This window comes from Eschrichtius robustus, chromosome 2 (genome assembly GCF_028021215.1).
Source record: "Eschrichtius robustus isolate mEscRob2 chromosome 2, mEscRob2.pri, whole genome shotgun sequence".
NCBI classification, from domain to species: domain Eukaryota; kingdom Metazoa; phylum Chordata; class Mammalia; order Artiodactyla; family Eschrichtiidae; genus Eschrichtius; species Eschrichtius robustus.
The window spans coordinates 69,474,499-69,491,299 of NC_090825.1; the positions used below are offsets into that span (position 1 = coordinate 69,474,499).

The following is a 16,801-nucleotide window of genomic DNA, read 5'->3' on the forward strand; positions in this document are numbered from 1 at the left end:
TTTTTTTATTGTACTGTATGGTGATACCCTAACAAATATTTCTGAATGAATGAGGAGTAATTACTGATATCATAGTGCTAATGCTGAAGTGGCTGCAAGATTCTGAAATGTCTTCTGCATCATTGGAGAAAGGTTACTTTATATGTTGTGTAGTGTATTTAAAATTAAATGATAACTCATATTACCTGATTAAAAACATATTGGTTATACTGTTAAAAGAATTTCTGTACAAACAACAACAAAACAAGATGAGCATTTCCAGGGTTTGGGTATTTAGAGCCTCAATAAAAAATAGTTTGAATGATCCTACAGAATTTATAATGTGGAGTTTTACTGGCTTTAACTTTGTGTGGACATACCCAATTTGACTTTGACATAGAAAGGTTATCTTTTGTAAATCAATTTTTTTATGGTTTCTAGCCAGTAGAAGATAGAAGGCGTGTTCGAGCCATTCTCCCTTACACAAAAGTACCAGACACTGATGAAATAAGGTATTTTATAATATAATCTCGTTTATAGGCATTTGAAACAGGCATTTGAAAGACTGAGAATTTGTTGCTCTTGGACTAGGAAGGTTTTGGAAATTGAGGAAATAGCATCCAGCAAAGCATGCCCTTAATATTAAGTCCGTTGTTCCTGTCCCCCTGTGTTGGCTTATCTGTTCAGACTGTGAATTTGCATCAGAGAGGCCACAGTGAAGATGACAGGAGAAATAACTTAGCTTTTATTAGGCTATCTCTGACAAAGTAAGGAGAGTTCTTATATATAATTTGTTTTTATTATTTCTATAGAATTTGATTTATTATATAATTTGATAATTATTATCAAATTATCTGTATCTTTCTGTAAGTTGTTTAGCTTTCTGATAGAAAATTTGTTTATTACTGGTAAAATGTTAAGGCTACTTTGAATAATTACTGATTCTGAGTTTACAGCTTCTCATTGAAATCAACAGCAGCATTTAAAATGTAGTGATAACTTTTGGGAGGTACTAAAAATTTCTGGAAATATGGTATTTTAAAAAACAAAGATTCAACTATCTGAAATCTCTAAGTAGGCATTCCATTTTTATATGATTGTCCTCAAAGTAACTTCTCATTTAGTTCTTATTGGCACACCTTTATTTGTGATCTAAGCTGGAAAAGCCAGTGAAAGAAAGAGAAGGGAAAGAAAAACAGCACTGAACTGCAAATTCGGGAATTTTGGATAATTTGTAAATTCCCAGTGGGATCATCTAGGACAGCAGCTCTCAAAGTGTGATCCATGTAACCCTGGGGATCCTTGAGATCCATTCAGAAGATTCATAAGATCAAAACTATTTTCATAATAATACTAAGACATAATTTGCCTTTTTCACTGTGACATTTACATGATGGTTCAGAAGCCACGGATAGTAAAACTGCTGGTGTCTTAGCACAAATCAAGGCAGTGGTAACAAATGTATATCGTTTTTCACTGCCCCATGCTTGCAGTTAAACAAAAAAAGCCAGTTTCGCTTACGAATGTTCTTGGTGAGACAATAAAAAATATTTGTTTTATAAATCTCAACCTATGGCTATACATCTTTTTAATATCTTTGTGATGAAATGGGACATACTCATAAAGCACCTCTACCGTGTACCACAGTTCAATGTCTTGAGGAAAAGAGGTGCTTTGAGAGCTGAACTAGCTGCTTTTTTTTTGTGCACATCATTTTCACTTAGGAGAATGACTGACAGGCAAATTATGGTTATTCAGACTTGAATATCTGACTTTTTTTTTTTTTTTTAAGAACAAAGTGAATCTGTTACTTCAAGGGAAATAACTGGCAGTATTTGTTGCCAATGACAATTTGAGCTTTCGAGGAAAAATTAGTATTTTGGAAACCCTGTATTTGCCATCAGGAGTTTGACAGCTTCCTAGATACTTAATGACTTTTCTGATGAGATTGGTGCTGATATTGAAGAATGTGATGTTTTGATACTGCATAATGTGTTTATATCTGGATGATCTGCATAGCTCAGTGAACCAGTATTTTCTAAAGGATCAGTGCATGATGTTACAAAATTATGGCTGGGTAAAAGATCCATTCACAGTGCAAAATAGACCAATAGAGGTTATTGGAATGGTACAGAAAGTTCATTGATACATAGTTTTAGATTCCACATTACAACCAACCTCCAAGAAAGTACCACTAGTCAAGTTTTGGGGTTAATGTAATAGAATATCTATAATTATCTGAAAGGCTATTAAAATACTCATCCCTTTCACAACGACATATTTGTATAAAGCCAGATTTTCCTCATATACTTTAAGCAAAAAACCCATATAGCAACAGATTGAATAAAGAAATGGATATGAGAATCCAGCAGTTTGAACTTAAGCCAGACGTGAGATTTGCAAAAATGCAAGGCAATAATATTCTTATTAAACTTGTAAAGATTATAATTATTTTTCATTTTTTATGTTACCATGTTAATAGGGTATATTATTATTTTAAAAGGAATTAATAAATATTTTTAAACATTTACATTTTAAATTCTAATATGGTAATTATCAATAGATATAATCCATGTAAATGAATAAATGAAAGCCTGTTACGGTATCAATTTTTAAAACTATAAAGGGGTCCTGAGAGACCTTCCAAAAATTGAGTACTTCTGATCTAGGAAGATGAAAATTTAAACAAGAATTAGAATGGCAGAAATATGTATGAAGTTATGAGTCTTTTTTAATTTATATATACCTGAAAAGTGTTTTTTTTTTTTTTTTTTTTTTAAGTAAAAACATCTGAAGATTAATGAGATTTAATAAAGCACTTTAACCTGTTTTGAGGAAAAATGCAAAATAATGCATAATGAATCTTAGGATTATGATGTTTCTGCCAGTAAGCTTTTTATTTTTCACGTTTTTGTTTTTTGCATCATAAAAAGTTTGTAGTATAGAAACAAGTCAAAATTTAAAAAAAAATCTCTTAGGACTGCTTTTGACCAAAAATGAAACTTGTCATTTCTCATTTCTCTTTGACTTCTATTTTAACGTATTTATTTAGGTGGTTGGTTCCGGAAAGGAACAATTTATACTTGGCTAAGTGGTAATGTCTGCCCCCTTTCAGCTAGTGAAATATTGGTCATTGTTAAGGTTGTAGAATCAAGGTAGAATGCAGTATTCTGTGCTTATTCAAAAAGGGTGCATCTGAAGCATCGGGTACAAATTTTTATTTTTGAACTGGTCCAAGTAACAGTGAAGCTTCAGATATTTTAGAGAAAAACAAAGTTTTCAAAGGTATGAGAAGAGATTCACTTACTATAACTTTGGTTTGTGAATATTAAGACTTAAAGGAAAATTTATTTAAAAAATACATATATATTAAGATAGGGTTATAGATACAGGGTCAATGGTAGCATCCAGTCAATCTTAAAACCTTAAGCACTCAAAGGCATTTGTTCAAGCCTAAAAGGGAAAGTTCAAGGAATTACTGATGGTTTTATATTGATGACATACATCAACAACTTTTTAATCCTGTGATTGTGTGGAGGTTGAAAACATCTAGAGTCCAGTGAAAAGAAACTGGATTGTGTATACATCCCTCCACTCAGGTATTGGTAACAGAAAAAACATGCATGCATTCTCATTAATATACCCCTTGGTACCACTTTCGGAGAAAGAATGCTATACTTGTTGGACCATGGATAGCTGAGTGAATTAAATAAACCCTAATGTTCTTTATGAGAAAAATGTTAGTCTCATAAGCATCTGTGTGATAAGGCTTATTTAAAATAAACTTTTTCTAAAGTAACCTTATCTTGTATATGTGGAATGAGTTAATATTTATTATATGTTTATGATGTTATGTAACCTGTATCTGAAAGAGTAATAACATTGAAACTTAAATTTTAAAGTTCAATTTTCTTGTAGTTACACCCCAAAGCCTGTAATATATGTATAATTACTGTTTACATAAATTCCAGTTTGAATCTAACAATAATCCAGTGATACAGATAGTATAGGTACCGTTGTTAAACCCATTTTACGCATGTCAAAATTAAGATTCAGATTTATAAGTGTCTTTTACATGTAGATGATGACAGAAACAGGACAAAAATCTAGAGTATTTGACCTTAACCCCTTGCGTTTTCCAGTATCATATTATCTCTGTGAGGTGGTACGTAATCACTTAAATTTCCATGTTTAAAAATTTTATTTAATTTTAATAACTTCATAATTGCTATTTTCAGTTTCTTAAAAGGAGATATGTTCATTGTTCATAACGAGTTAGAAGATGGATGGATGTGGGTTACAAATCTAAGAACAGATGAACAAGGTCTTATTGTTGAAGACCTAGTAGAAGAGGTGGTAAGTTTTGTTCTTTTCTTCTCCTTCTCAGAATTCTAAATACTTTTTAAATTTTGGAACTTGTCCATAATCAGGGAAATTAGCTATGAATATATTTCTTTTATGAAAAACCTCAATTCATAAGTACAAGTAATTTTTCATTAAAACGTATTTACTGTTGGTAAATGCTATTTATTTGTAAAGAGCACAACCAAGCTAGCATGTTAGCTGCCAATTTTCAGGATGTTTTCATGAGTTTCTAAGAATTAAAAATGTATTAACATGTGCTTATTTGTATCCCTTTTTGTCTTCTTGGTCTTCCTCATAAATGATGTTATGTCCAACTGATCATGGAATCTCAAATGGTTGCGCGTTTGCTTTCAAACTCTTTATCTCCCAAATATATGTATAATTTTCTAGTAACCTTGGAAAAATGGAGTTATATGACACATATATTATCACATGGTTCTGTATTTTGAATATTTCCCTTGTTTTCAATGTCATCACAAAATACATTATCAGTAGTCTTAGACACTATAAATAATCGTGTTTGTGCATTTTTAGATACAGATCAGCGTTCAAGCGGCATATGCATTTCAGATACAGTATTGAGTATCACTGAAACATATTAAACATTGCATTATAGTTTTGGAATTCACTCTTCTCTTTCGGATTTGTCCAGCAGGATGGAATGGTTTTCTGTTATTTTTTACAACCCTCAGAGTGACTGTTTTTAAATTATGCCTTGAACCTGGTAATATGCTGAAACCTGTGCTCTGATTATTGTTCCAGGAGGACGGCAGTGGAGAATATTTTTCTTTGCTATTAATTCTCTTGTCTGCCTATTCTGGCAGCCAGATCTTGATATGTAGCAGTAAAACATACTGAGGAAAAGTGGGAGGAGTTGAGGAAATGGTATGATACGTTCCATACTCATAGTCACATAGTTACTTAGTGGAAGAGCTGGGATTAGAACTAATTCCTAGATTAGAATTCTGTATTCTACAGCAGGATTGATATTTATTCTGTATGGACAGGAAGTGTTCAAACTGAAGAATCTTAACACCTATGTTAGTTTTACTACAAAGTTTCTTAGTAGTATTTTGGATTTTCTTTCTGCTGTAACCCCCCTACCCCCATTATTCTGATTATTTAAAGGAATTGAAGTGTAGTTGAACTTTTCTCTCAAGCTCTTGGAACTCTGGGTCAAATTTAACAAGATAAATTTTAATAAGGATAAGTGAAAGTTATCCATTGAATACAGGGGGAAAAAAAAAAAAAAAAGCCCAGTTTAAGGTAAGGAGACATGACCTAACATACAAGGAAAGAAAAAAAAAGGAGAACAAGTTAACAGCTCAGTGTGAGTGAACAGTGTGATGTGGCTGTTAAAAATGAATATGGTCATACTTTGAATTAGTGGTGGAATGGCTCCAAGTTAGAATTATAAACAGTTTTTACTTCAATATTTAGAATAATTTTTCATAATGGTCTTCATTGGAACATAGTGAATCCTTGTAGATTGGAGAGCCATTTGGAGATTGTCTAGATTTCAGACATTTGGTTGCTGGATGGATCTAAGGAATTTCCCACCCTGAAATTCTGATTTTCATTACTGTTCCCCAAGCACATTTGTACTATATTATGTCTTAATTCCAGAATGTAAGCTCTGTGAGGATTTTCGTCTCTGATTCAATGTGTCCCTGTTGCCTAGAATAATGTCTGGCATTAGCAGGCATTCAGTAAATGTTTGTTGAATGAATGGGATGTCCCTATGCCTATTCTTTTCCCTCTTCCTTGACACTCCTGCCTTGCTAAACTGCTTTGTAAAATTTGATTCATCTATCAGTTCGGCTCAGATATTGCCCCTTTTTTCACACCCTTTCTTAGGCTAAATTGTTTCCTCGTGTGTTTCCATAGCACCTTGTTAACTTTATATCCCATTACATTTAAAATTAATTTATTCTGTAAACCTCTTATATAGAGATTAACTCCTTTTGGGCAACGATAATGCATTTTGTTTTTATGTGATTTGTTTTTAGCATTTTGTAATATAGAAGGCATTTAGCAAGTGTTTGATTTTAATTTGGTTAGATATTTGATATTTGAGTGAGGACCAAATTTAGAGAAGTAAATCCACGTGTACTTAGTTCATTTTTCTACTCTTTCCTTCGTTATTCAGTGGAAACTCGATGCCAGGTACTGTGTTGGGTACTAGGACTACAATTCAACAGATATTCAGTGAAAATTATGTGCCAAGCGTTGTGCTAGTGGTTGTGGTAGTCAGTGTTAACAAAAAATGGCTCAGGTCTTAAGATGCTTATAGCCACAATAATGGAATGAATATCACCTGGTATATCTTAAATAATGGCAATATCAAATAGAGTAGGGTAAAGTTCAAAAGATGGAAAAAGAAGGATGTCTTTTCTATTCAGAGTAAAAGTTCATGTTTATGTTTTAGGGACTCAGTGTCTTACTGAGGAGGTAGTATTTGAGATAGATCCTGCCTAGATGGTTTAGGTTTTAACTAACAGGTAGGAAGTAGTGAGTGGAAAGGACACTCTAAGTAAAAAAGAACAAGCTACAGTGGTGGGAAAATGTAGATTAGCAAAGAGGTAGTTTATGTGTGACCATGGTATAGATACCTAAAGAGAAATGGTAGTATGAGACAGGAAACATAGACTTGAGTCATATGGTAAAGGATTCTGGTTGTAAACTGAGGAGTTTGTGGGCAGTAGAGAGGTACTAAAGGCCTGGTTTTTTCAATTTGTTTATTTTTGTTTTGTTTGATGTTTCTTAATGCAGGGCAAAGTTGCTGTTGAAACTGATGAATCCAGATTGGAGTGGTGGGGTGGGATGGGGCACAGAGGTAATTATACTAGTTGGCTGTTGTTAATAGTTTAAGAAAAGAGAGGAGAAGGGCCTGGATTAGAGTAATCACAACAAAGAGAGAAGAGGACTAAGGGGGAGAGTTTTGGAAAGACCTTTCATGAATAGAAACACCTTTTCTTGTATATACATAAATAAATATGAAGGGCAGGGTGTAGATATGTTTGAAGATAAGATTTTATTAATTTTAATAAAAGTATATTAATAATTCCATAAAAACTGTCTTTATGTCTTTCCCTTTAGGGCCGGGAAGAAGATCCACATGAAGGCAAAATGTAAGTTTGTGTTAACTATTAAAAGGGAAGAAAATATAATGTAAACTTACTAATTGGAAAACTTTGATCTAAAAGTATTTTAAAAGAAAATTGATACTTTTTGAGCTGACTTAAAAATTGTTTTTTATTTGGCTCAAGAGTTGATTTCTAACTGTTTTCTTAAGGACCTAGTGATAATGAAGGTGGCTTATACCTACATATAACTCTTATATCACCAAACTAAAGACTTTTTGATAAACAGTACATTAATAACATTATGAATGTCATAATTCCTCACATTTTTTTTTGTTTTCTTATTGATTTATTCATAGTGTTTCTTGTTTTTGTTGCCATTATCTTTTATGTACTTTATGGTTCAGTTTTTGTTTTGTTTTTTTAAAGTCAGAGAGCTTTTCCCCCAAATTATGGTTCTTTACCATATTAATAAGATTCTGCAAGGACTTCCTTTGCATAATTTTTTCAGGCTGATTTTGAGTATCTTGTAAGGGCAAATTCAAAGACCAGGTATTACTACACCTACTACTTGCCACATTCTTATCTTATATTCCTACTATTTGCTACATTCTTCCCTTATATTCCAGAAGTTATTAGTTGCTTTTATGGGAGATCATTCCCCATGGTGTTTCAGCTTTGCTCTAATTTTTTTAACGTCCTTGAAGATCTTTTTTAGTGTCCTTTTCATCCCTCTTGATATTTATTTGTATATATGTTTTCTTTTAAAGGGCTTAACTCCTTTTTTAAAAAAATTTTTTCTTTTTCTTTTTTTTTTCTTAACATCTTTATTGGAGTATAATTGCTTTACAATATTGTGTTAGTTTCTGCTGTATAACAAAGTGAATCAGCTATATGTATACATATATCCCCATATCCCTTCCCTCTTGCGTCTCTCTCCCGCCCTCCCTACCCTACCCCTCCAGGTGGTCGCAAAGCACCGAGCTGATCTCCCTGTGCTATGCGGCTGCTTCCCACTAGCTATCTATTTTACATTTGGTAGTGTATATATGTCAGTGCTACTCTCTCACTTCGTCCCAGTTTACCCTTCCCCCTCCCCGTGTCTAAAGGGCTTAACTCTTAATCCAAATTCTGTTTTACTCATATTAGTTTAATAAACTGTTCATCTGATATATTTTCAGTGGAATATTTTTTCTTACCTTCCTGTCGGCAATTACGGATGGAATTTAAGGCTTGCCTCTCAAGTGTTTGCTTATTCTGAATTCTAACCATTAGAACATGAAAACAAACTGAATACTCACTTTCAGTCATCTAATTTAGTTCCCACCCTTTCTTAAGTGGAACATATGAGATTTTCTGAGTTCATTTTCCTTATTGTTCTGTGTAGCTGCAAAGTAGGCTTCATCAGTGAGACTGTACTTTGTTGATTGTACTAGTTTGAAGTCTTCTCACTACCTATGTGAGGGGTTGCAAATTCTAATTAATGTTTGGAAGAGGCATACAGATAGTGTAAGCAAATGAACTGGGTCAGGTGTATATATTCCCATTTTTCTCAAATTACAATAATCTTGATCTTTCTTATTTTCCCGCTTTGATAGCGATCAAGGTACATGGAACTGTTTCACTACTGTAAGAAAATAACACTGCAAGTGTGGTAATAAATGGAAACTAACATTCACTCTTTGTATCACAGAAGACTGCAGAAAGTCAAAAACTAGACAGTGTTTGCCTGCAGTGAGGTGACCGGTCTAATTTATGTGTGAGTCTAGTGTTATGAAAGCCTCCTGATTTTCAAGAGAAGCTAGAAAACTATATTTTTATCCCTATTTAAAATAATACCATAAATTCTTTTTAAAAAGAAAAGAAAAAAAAGAGAGGTCAAATACCAATAAACATTTAAAGCTATATCCAGTTTTCTTACAACATAAAGTTTAAATCCCAGTTTCACTGGGAAATCTTTTTTTAAAATTTAATACATTTGTGATCGTTCCATATTCTGAACTTTATAATTTTCTACTCATTTGGTATTTAGCATAAGCTAAATTTGCATTGTTGGTTTATTTTATGTATTTGTCAGCTCCCTCTAATTTCTTAAGGTGTTGACTGGCAGTGAAGCATCCTCAGTAACAGCCCCGAGTGCCTTTTGAGACTAAATAGATGGTATAACTTTAGCTGTGTTCCTTTTCAGCTCCATATTTCCATGACACAAGTACCAAGTCCTGCTATTTTTATCTTCTGAAATATTTCTTGAATGTGGGCCTTCTTCTCAGTCTTAAGCAACCATATTCTAGTTCAGGCCCTTTTCATCTCGTACCAGGACTTTGATGTAGCAATAACCTCTAAGTTGGTCTTGCTTGACACTTTAGTCTCCTCAAATCCTTTCTTCTAACAGCTAGAATAATCGACCTAAAACATGTGTCTGACTGTATTACTTTCTCACTTAAAATTCTTGCCTGATTCTCTTTACCTTAGCAGAGTCTGAAAAGATCTGATCCAGGTCTTGTGTCCTTTATAAGCCCTATCTCTTGTCATTTCTAGTTTTATATTCTACTCTACAGCTTGTAGATCTTCAAATGCTTAGTACTGTTTTTCTCCTTCGCTCAAGCTACTTCCTAGGCCAGAATTCCCCTCCATTGTGTTTGGTTAATGCCTATTCTTACTTAGAGACTTAACCCATTTATCACTCTTCCCAAGAAGTCTTCTGTTATCTTCCCCTGTATACACCCTACAGAATTGGTGCCCTTCTCTGTTATTCTAAAAATGCCCTCAGCATGTACCTATCACTGCGCTTTGTTATAGTTTCTACATTCTCTTTATAGTTATACAGTATTTATTTATTCCTTTTTCATACTAGAATGGGGACTTCCTAAGATCACAGTCTCATTTTTCTATTATTGGTACAAACCATGTGCTTGAAATATACTCATTTTACATGTGGTAATAAATGCCTGAATGAGGAAACTCAGATCCAGTCCTTTCAGAAAACAGTATTGCCAATTTGTTCTCTAAACGCTATTTTTTGCCCCCTTCCCCTTTTAAATTCCCTTTTTCTCCTTTATTCTAGCTATAGAGAAATATAGGATGGGCCTTCGAGGTCATCTAATCAACTATCCATTAGAATATAGAAATGCTGTTTTAGCATTTGTAGTAAATGGTCATTTCAGCTGTGTTTGAATGCAGTATGGAACTTTACTGCCTTTTAAGGCAGCCTGGACTGCTCCAGTTATTGTATACTTGTTTTAAATTATTCAAAATTAGCGTTGGGAGCCTCAGGAAATCTGAATTAGTGAGTTAAGGGTTGGAATAAAGTTAAAGAGAGAAAGTAAAAGTTTAACATTTTATTCATGTGAAAAGGTAAAAATTCAGTTATATTTTGTACTCTGACCAGTAATAATATGGATAATTTAAAACAGTATGAACAGCCTCTAAACCTGTAACATTGGATTTTAGGGTATTTATATCTTTTAGTCTTGTAGTATTTTTACTTTCCAACTTGTTCTTTAAGCCACGATTAAAAATAATTATAGACCCTAAGAATATATGGCAAAGTGGTAGAGAGCTTGGTATTAACATATAACATGTCTTAATCAGCAAGATAGATATAGTCCTTCAGATGAGAGATTTTAAGTAATTTAATTACTAGTAATTAATTTTTTAAACCAAATGTATCATTTTATTTTAAGGTAAATTATTTAAATACTTTAGTTATTATATGCAGTAGATTTTGACTCTAATGCCTTTTATAATAATTTCTAAAGGCTTATTTTAAGTATGCAGAATATAAAATATTCTAGCAATCTGATATGATAGGCCATTAGCTCAAATAGAATTAGTAATACTAAGTCATTCTTTTCTTTCAGTTCTTGATGTTGGTATCTATTCTTTCTCATCATTCAGTCTTATTTTCTGGCTTTCAGTAAAGTATGAATCAACCATGTTGATTTGAAGAGAGAACTTATAGGGAAATTCACTTTGAGAGAAGCATGAGAAAAATTAATCCACTAATTTTTTTTCTGGGCAGTTCTGGTGGGCTCTACCTCTACCACTCCCCACTCCTAATCAAAAGAAAAAAGAATGCTAGCTATGCTGTAAGCTTAACAATTTGTCATTATCAGAATTAAAATCATTGCTGTTTTTGTATTGGTAATTAATATGGAAATTGTAGTTCATACTAGATAGTCCCTAATTTTTCTATATTTTGTTGAACTTAGGCATGTTTACAAAGTGTAGTAACAATTGTAAAAGGAATGAGGTCATTTGGTCAATTGCATTGCATTTATTTCATTATGTCAGCTTGAATTAAACTTATTATATTATGTTAGTTGTTTAGTTTTGATGGTATAACAGCAAAAAAGACTTTTGATTTACATATTTAATTTATCCTCTTTTTAAGATGGTTCCATGGGAAAATTTCCAAACAAGAAGCTTATAATTTACTAATGACAGGTATTTATATATTCACTTTCCTTTTCTAATGTTGTTATTTAAAAAGAATAAAAAAGTGAACCAACCATTTATCATGTATTTTGCCTTTAGCATTCATTTGATATTTATGTATATTGTAATTTCTTGCCCAGCACAGAGAAATTGGTGTTCTTGGTTTTTGGTGTTTTTTAGTTGAAAACCTGCAGTATAAAATTCAGTGCAGTGTGTTTTCCTTCTGCACCAGGCCCCTGTACTCTTCCTTAGAAGCAGTGCCAGATGAGTGTTTTTTCCTATGTTTCTAGAAGTTTCGTGTCTGTGTGTGTGTTCCTTCCTCACCCCTACTTACCCCCCTACACATACCCACCCCCCCCCCACGCACTCTCACAGGAACATACAACACACTTTTTTCATGTTAAGATGTATTTTGGGAAATCATTCCGTATCTGCATACATAAATTTTCATTATTCTTTTCAATGACCATAAGCTTTCCATTGTATAAATACCATAATTTATTGTCAGTCTCTTATAGAGGAATATCATGTTGTTTTCATTTTCTTGCTGTTCAGGTACAGCAAATGCGCTTGCATTTATCTTTGTACACTTGTAGAATTATAAAATTGGGCCTTATTTAAAATATGTTGATTTTAACATTTCCTAAAACTGTGTGGTTACAGAGATATGCAAAATAAAAATTGAATTGTACTGTGGGTTTATTATTTAAAACAAAAACTATTCCATTATCACTTATCCTAACTAAAATTTAAGACTGAATTAATTTAATTACCAAGTATCTCTTCAGGAAACCATACTTTAGAAGGACTTGAGACAAGTTGAAGCAGTAATCTGTAATTTAGAAGTCTTAGTTCTTTAAAACCGACCAGAGTTCAATGTATATGATGACTAAACCACTGATCATTTAAAGATCTTATCTGAGTTACTGTTCAAGCCATAAGGCATTGCCTTTAATGTAATTAATAGTCGGCTCTTTTGAAAGATTTATGGAAGTTTTAGGAAGTATTCAATTTTATTGTGGGGCTATAGGTTAAAAAGTCATTAAAGAACATGGTAATTCTATATGGTAGTAACAGAAACCAAATGCTCAACCAAAATGACATGCTACCTGCTTTCAAAGTGGGACCAAAATATTTATTTTAGTGAATTTACTGAATTTTGAATATACATTTATGATTTTGAACTTGCACCACCAAATACCTGAGGCACTCACTCTTGTTTTAGACATGTAAATTGAAAAAGAGCTAAACTTAATTTCCTTATGTTTTTATTTTCTTTCAGTCATGTTCTCTTTTAAGAGTCTGGTGATTTTCTCCCAGGAAGAATACACATAAGCACTTGCATGCACAATTTTGCAGTAATTCCTATTCTTTGTATTGAACATGAAATTACTTGGTAGTAAGTGCCTTGGATAGATGATTGGAACTATTAGTAATTTACATAAAAATGACATCTGATATTCTAAGTGTTCATTTTGCTTTCCTAAAAGCAATCAAGTTCTGATCTTTTCTGTCATTAGGACTTAGAGAAAAGGTAAAAAAGCATCTTAGTGGTAAAAGTCACTGCCAATTGCAGATGTCAAAGACTTCTCTAAAATTAATATGAAAATATTTAATACATGATAATTTGCTTCTGTATGACTTTTCAAGATCGTGCCTATTAAATGAAATATAGTGCATGTGTATTGATTTTGATTAGGTACACAAATATTTCAGTTGTTTTGAATCTACTTTTGTAAGCTTTTGGTACTATTTTATTATAGTTACGACTTTTTAATGTTTAATCAGAATCATTACTTAAGTATAGAGTATTCTTAAGTAAAATTCACTTTTACTTTTTTAGACTTTTCTTTTGCAAACAGAATATGGTAGTTTTAGCCAGTAACCCCATCTGTGGTTAGAGTATTCTTTCCAAGTTATGATAGGTGGAGACTTATTAACCAACAGTCAGTGCTGCACACTTCTGGCCTGTATTTTTATGTAATAAAGACAAGCAACATCATGGGTGGTTGTGACTCATAAACCAGAAAACACAAAAAGAAATTGCCTTAAAATTATCTTTATTTTTAAAAAGTTTCAGGAATTCTCTGGTGTCCAGTGGTTAGGACTCGGTGCTTTCATTGCCATGGCCTAGGTTCAGTCCCTGGTCGGGGAACTAAATCCTGCAAGCCATGCAGTGCGGCCAAAAAACAAACAAACAAACAAAAGTTCCTGGTGAAAATTTTACATATGTTTTTGACTTTTGAATGTATTTTGTAATTATACTACTTAACGCTTTTTCTTTTTTAATTTGATAATTAGGGAATAAAACTAACAGCTTAATTTTTGTAGTTGGTCAAGTCTGCAGTTTTCTTGTGAGGCCATCAGATAATACTCCTGGTGACTATTCACTTTATTTTCGGACCAATGAAAATATTCAGCGATTTAAAATATGTCCAACACCAAACAATCAGTTTATGATGGGAGGCCGATATTATAACAGGTAAGTTGTGAGAAATTTTTAGTTTTACTTTTGGCAAGGAGAGTTGAAATCTTGATAATATAATATATCAGAATCAAAATTATATAAAAGTTTCTGACTTCGTAATATTTAAAATTATAAGACATTTAATATAATTTAGTAGTAGTCATATCCAAGAATTCTTTAGCTAGTGTCAAACATGAATATAAATTCATAACTTATTTCCTTCCAAAATTATGTAATTTTTTGATTATTTATGCACAAGTTATTGGCAGCAAATTTGCTAAGTCCATACGTTATCTGTAGGACAGCAGAACATTTAAGAAAAAGAAAATATATTACCGTTTTTTATCAGTGAGACATTTTAATAGGTCACTCTTTAAGAACCTTTTTTCCTGAGACTTATTAATAACGTTACCCAAAAATAATTGGGTTGTTCTCAAGTTGGTATTATTTGTAATTATTGGTTCCTACTTCTCACCTTTAAAATTCTTGGTAAACTCTTTGCTTGTCCCAAAACTCAGGATGGACTTCACTCACTTGATTAGGAAAACCAGTTAATAGAAAAAACCATATGATAGAATGTCAGCTGTTTTTTTTCTGCATAATAGAAAGTAATCTTTCATTTTATTTCTGAGTGTAAACATTTTCCCGTTCCGGATAACTCTGGAGTAGCATGATTTTCCTGTTTTGGAGGCTAGTGTAAGCTAAAATGCCGGCATTTTCCTAGTTTAATGCCTTAAAATAAAACAAAGCAAAAAACCAAAAACAAGTTCTGTTGCTTGCCAGTTGTTCAGTGGATAGTGATACGACATCAAATGGAAGATGAGTGTAGACTATTGGACCCTTTCACACACCTCATATATGAGCTGCTTGAACCCCTTCTAGCATTACAGTCTGATCTAGACATCCTCACTGAAAATCTAGCTAGGTGCAATTTGAGCTCTCTATGAAGGTAAATTAAATTTTCCCATTGTCCAGGTTTCTAGGGGCATGGAATATATAAAACAATAAATTGAAAACATATTCTTAACTGAATTGATAAATGTTTGCATGGAGTTTTTTTTTAAGATAAAGTATTTTACATTAATTCTGGGGGAAGTTTGTTTTGTTTGATTTAAACTTCTTTATGATACACATTCTCTAAAGATGAAAATTCTTCCTACATAATAGAGGCAGCCTGTAAAATATATAAAGGTAGTCTCTTTTGTTGATAAAGACCAGAATGAAACAGGAAGAGATAAATATTTGAAGTATATTTCTTTCCAAATTATTGCAAAATTATTGGTCCGCTTGTAAAATTATGACTTAAAATTTTTTTAAATATATGTTAATGTAGTGTCCATGGTCATTCCCCCAAATTAGACTCTTTATTCCCCTTGTATATGTTCCTCTTATAAAGTTCAGGAGTATTGTTGTTGTTAGCTTTAATATTAAAAAAATCATGTTTAAAGGAAAGCCGGAATTAGGTGACCCTCATGCCTAGAAAATGGCAGTTTTTATAATTGTTTTGGAAATACATACTCCATTTCAGCATTAATGTCAGTAATGAAGTAATTTCTAAGAAGATACACCTTTGTGATTATCACTTATTGTTTAGATATGGAAGTGTAAAGTTGGATTATCCAATAAATCTATGTAACTGAGCCAAATTCTGCTGACCTGTCTCCACACTAACTCTACATTAGTCTTTGGGCAAAGAGAAGTAGCAGTTATGTCTGTTTCATTTAGAAACTACATTGTTGAGACATAACTTTAATATTCCTATATTTTAAATTTTAGAAAAGTAGGAGAGGCATTTAACAACAAATATAATTCAGTAAACATTTATTGACTGATCTACTTTTTGAAGTGTATTATACAGATCTGTGCATATATAGTAAAGAAAAAAGATACTGTTCCTACGTTATTAGTGCTCAGGTCTTCTAGAAAAGATGGTAAGCTGACTGATAAATTCAAGGATGTACAAATATGCATAGGAGAATCAGTGGGAAGAGAGTAGTTCAGATGGTGATTAAGAAGGGAGAGGGAAGATTTTGGTCAGACCTTTAAGATTACTAACATGTAGTGTTCAAGAAGAGAGAGAGAGTTATATTTATTAAAAGGTAAATTATTAAAATGAAAGTACAGGATATAGTATCTCTAGAAACTCACAGTTATTTTACAGATTTATAGTGAACATGTTTTAATTTTCTGAGTTGTAAATCTGATTTCATGGCTAGAACTATGGAATGTCTAAGAAATTTTTGTTTGTTGTGTCTCTCTTGACTGTTTCCTTAGGCATATCTGGGTAGACTATGAACTAAAGAGTAATTTTTTAAAAAAACTTCTTGGAAGTCCAGGTCATTGGTCAAAATATATCTGATTGGTTGCCACATGCTTGTAAATTTGCTCCTGGACAGTCTGAACTGTATGTACTCCATGCAGTAGTATTCTGTTCTTTCAGCTCCTGGTCAAGAATTATATCGTAACATTG

General features: G+C 32.5%; 1 protein-coding gene across 1 annotated transcript in view; it reads left to right on the forward strand.

Annotated features, from left to right (window-relative positions):
* Nucleotides 1–16,801, forward strand: part of RASA1 (RAS p21 protein activator 1) — a 110,693-nt gene that overhangs the window by 51,139 nt on the left and 42,753 nt on the right. The window contains exons 4-8 of the mRNA XM_068535615.1: nucleotides 425–491; nucleotides 4,218–4,335; nucleotides 7,444–7,475; nucleotides 11,821–11,873; nucleotides 14,196–14,346. Of these exons, the coding sequence (XP_068391716.1) occupies nucleotides 425–491; nucleotides 4,218–4,335; nucleotides 7,444–7,475; nucleotides 11,821–11,873; nucleotides 14,196–14,346 (421 nt within the window). The remainder of the gene's footprint in view (nucleotides 1–424; nucleotides 492–4,217; nucleotides 4,336–7,443; nucleotides 7,476–11,820; nucleotides 11,874–14,195; nucleotides 14,347–16,801) is intronic.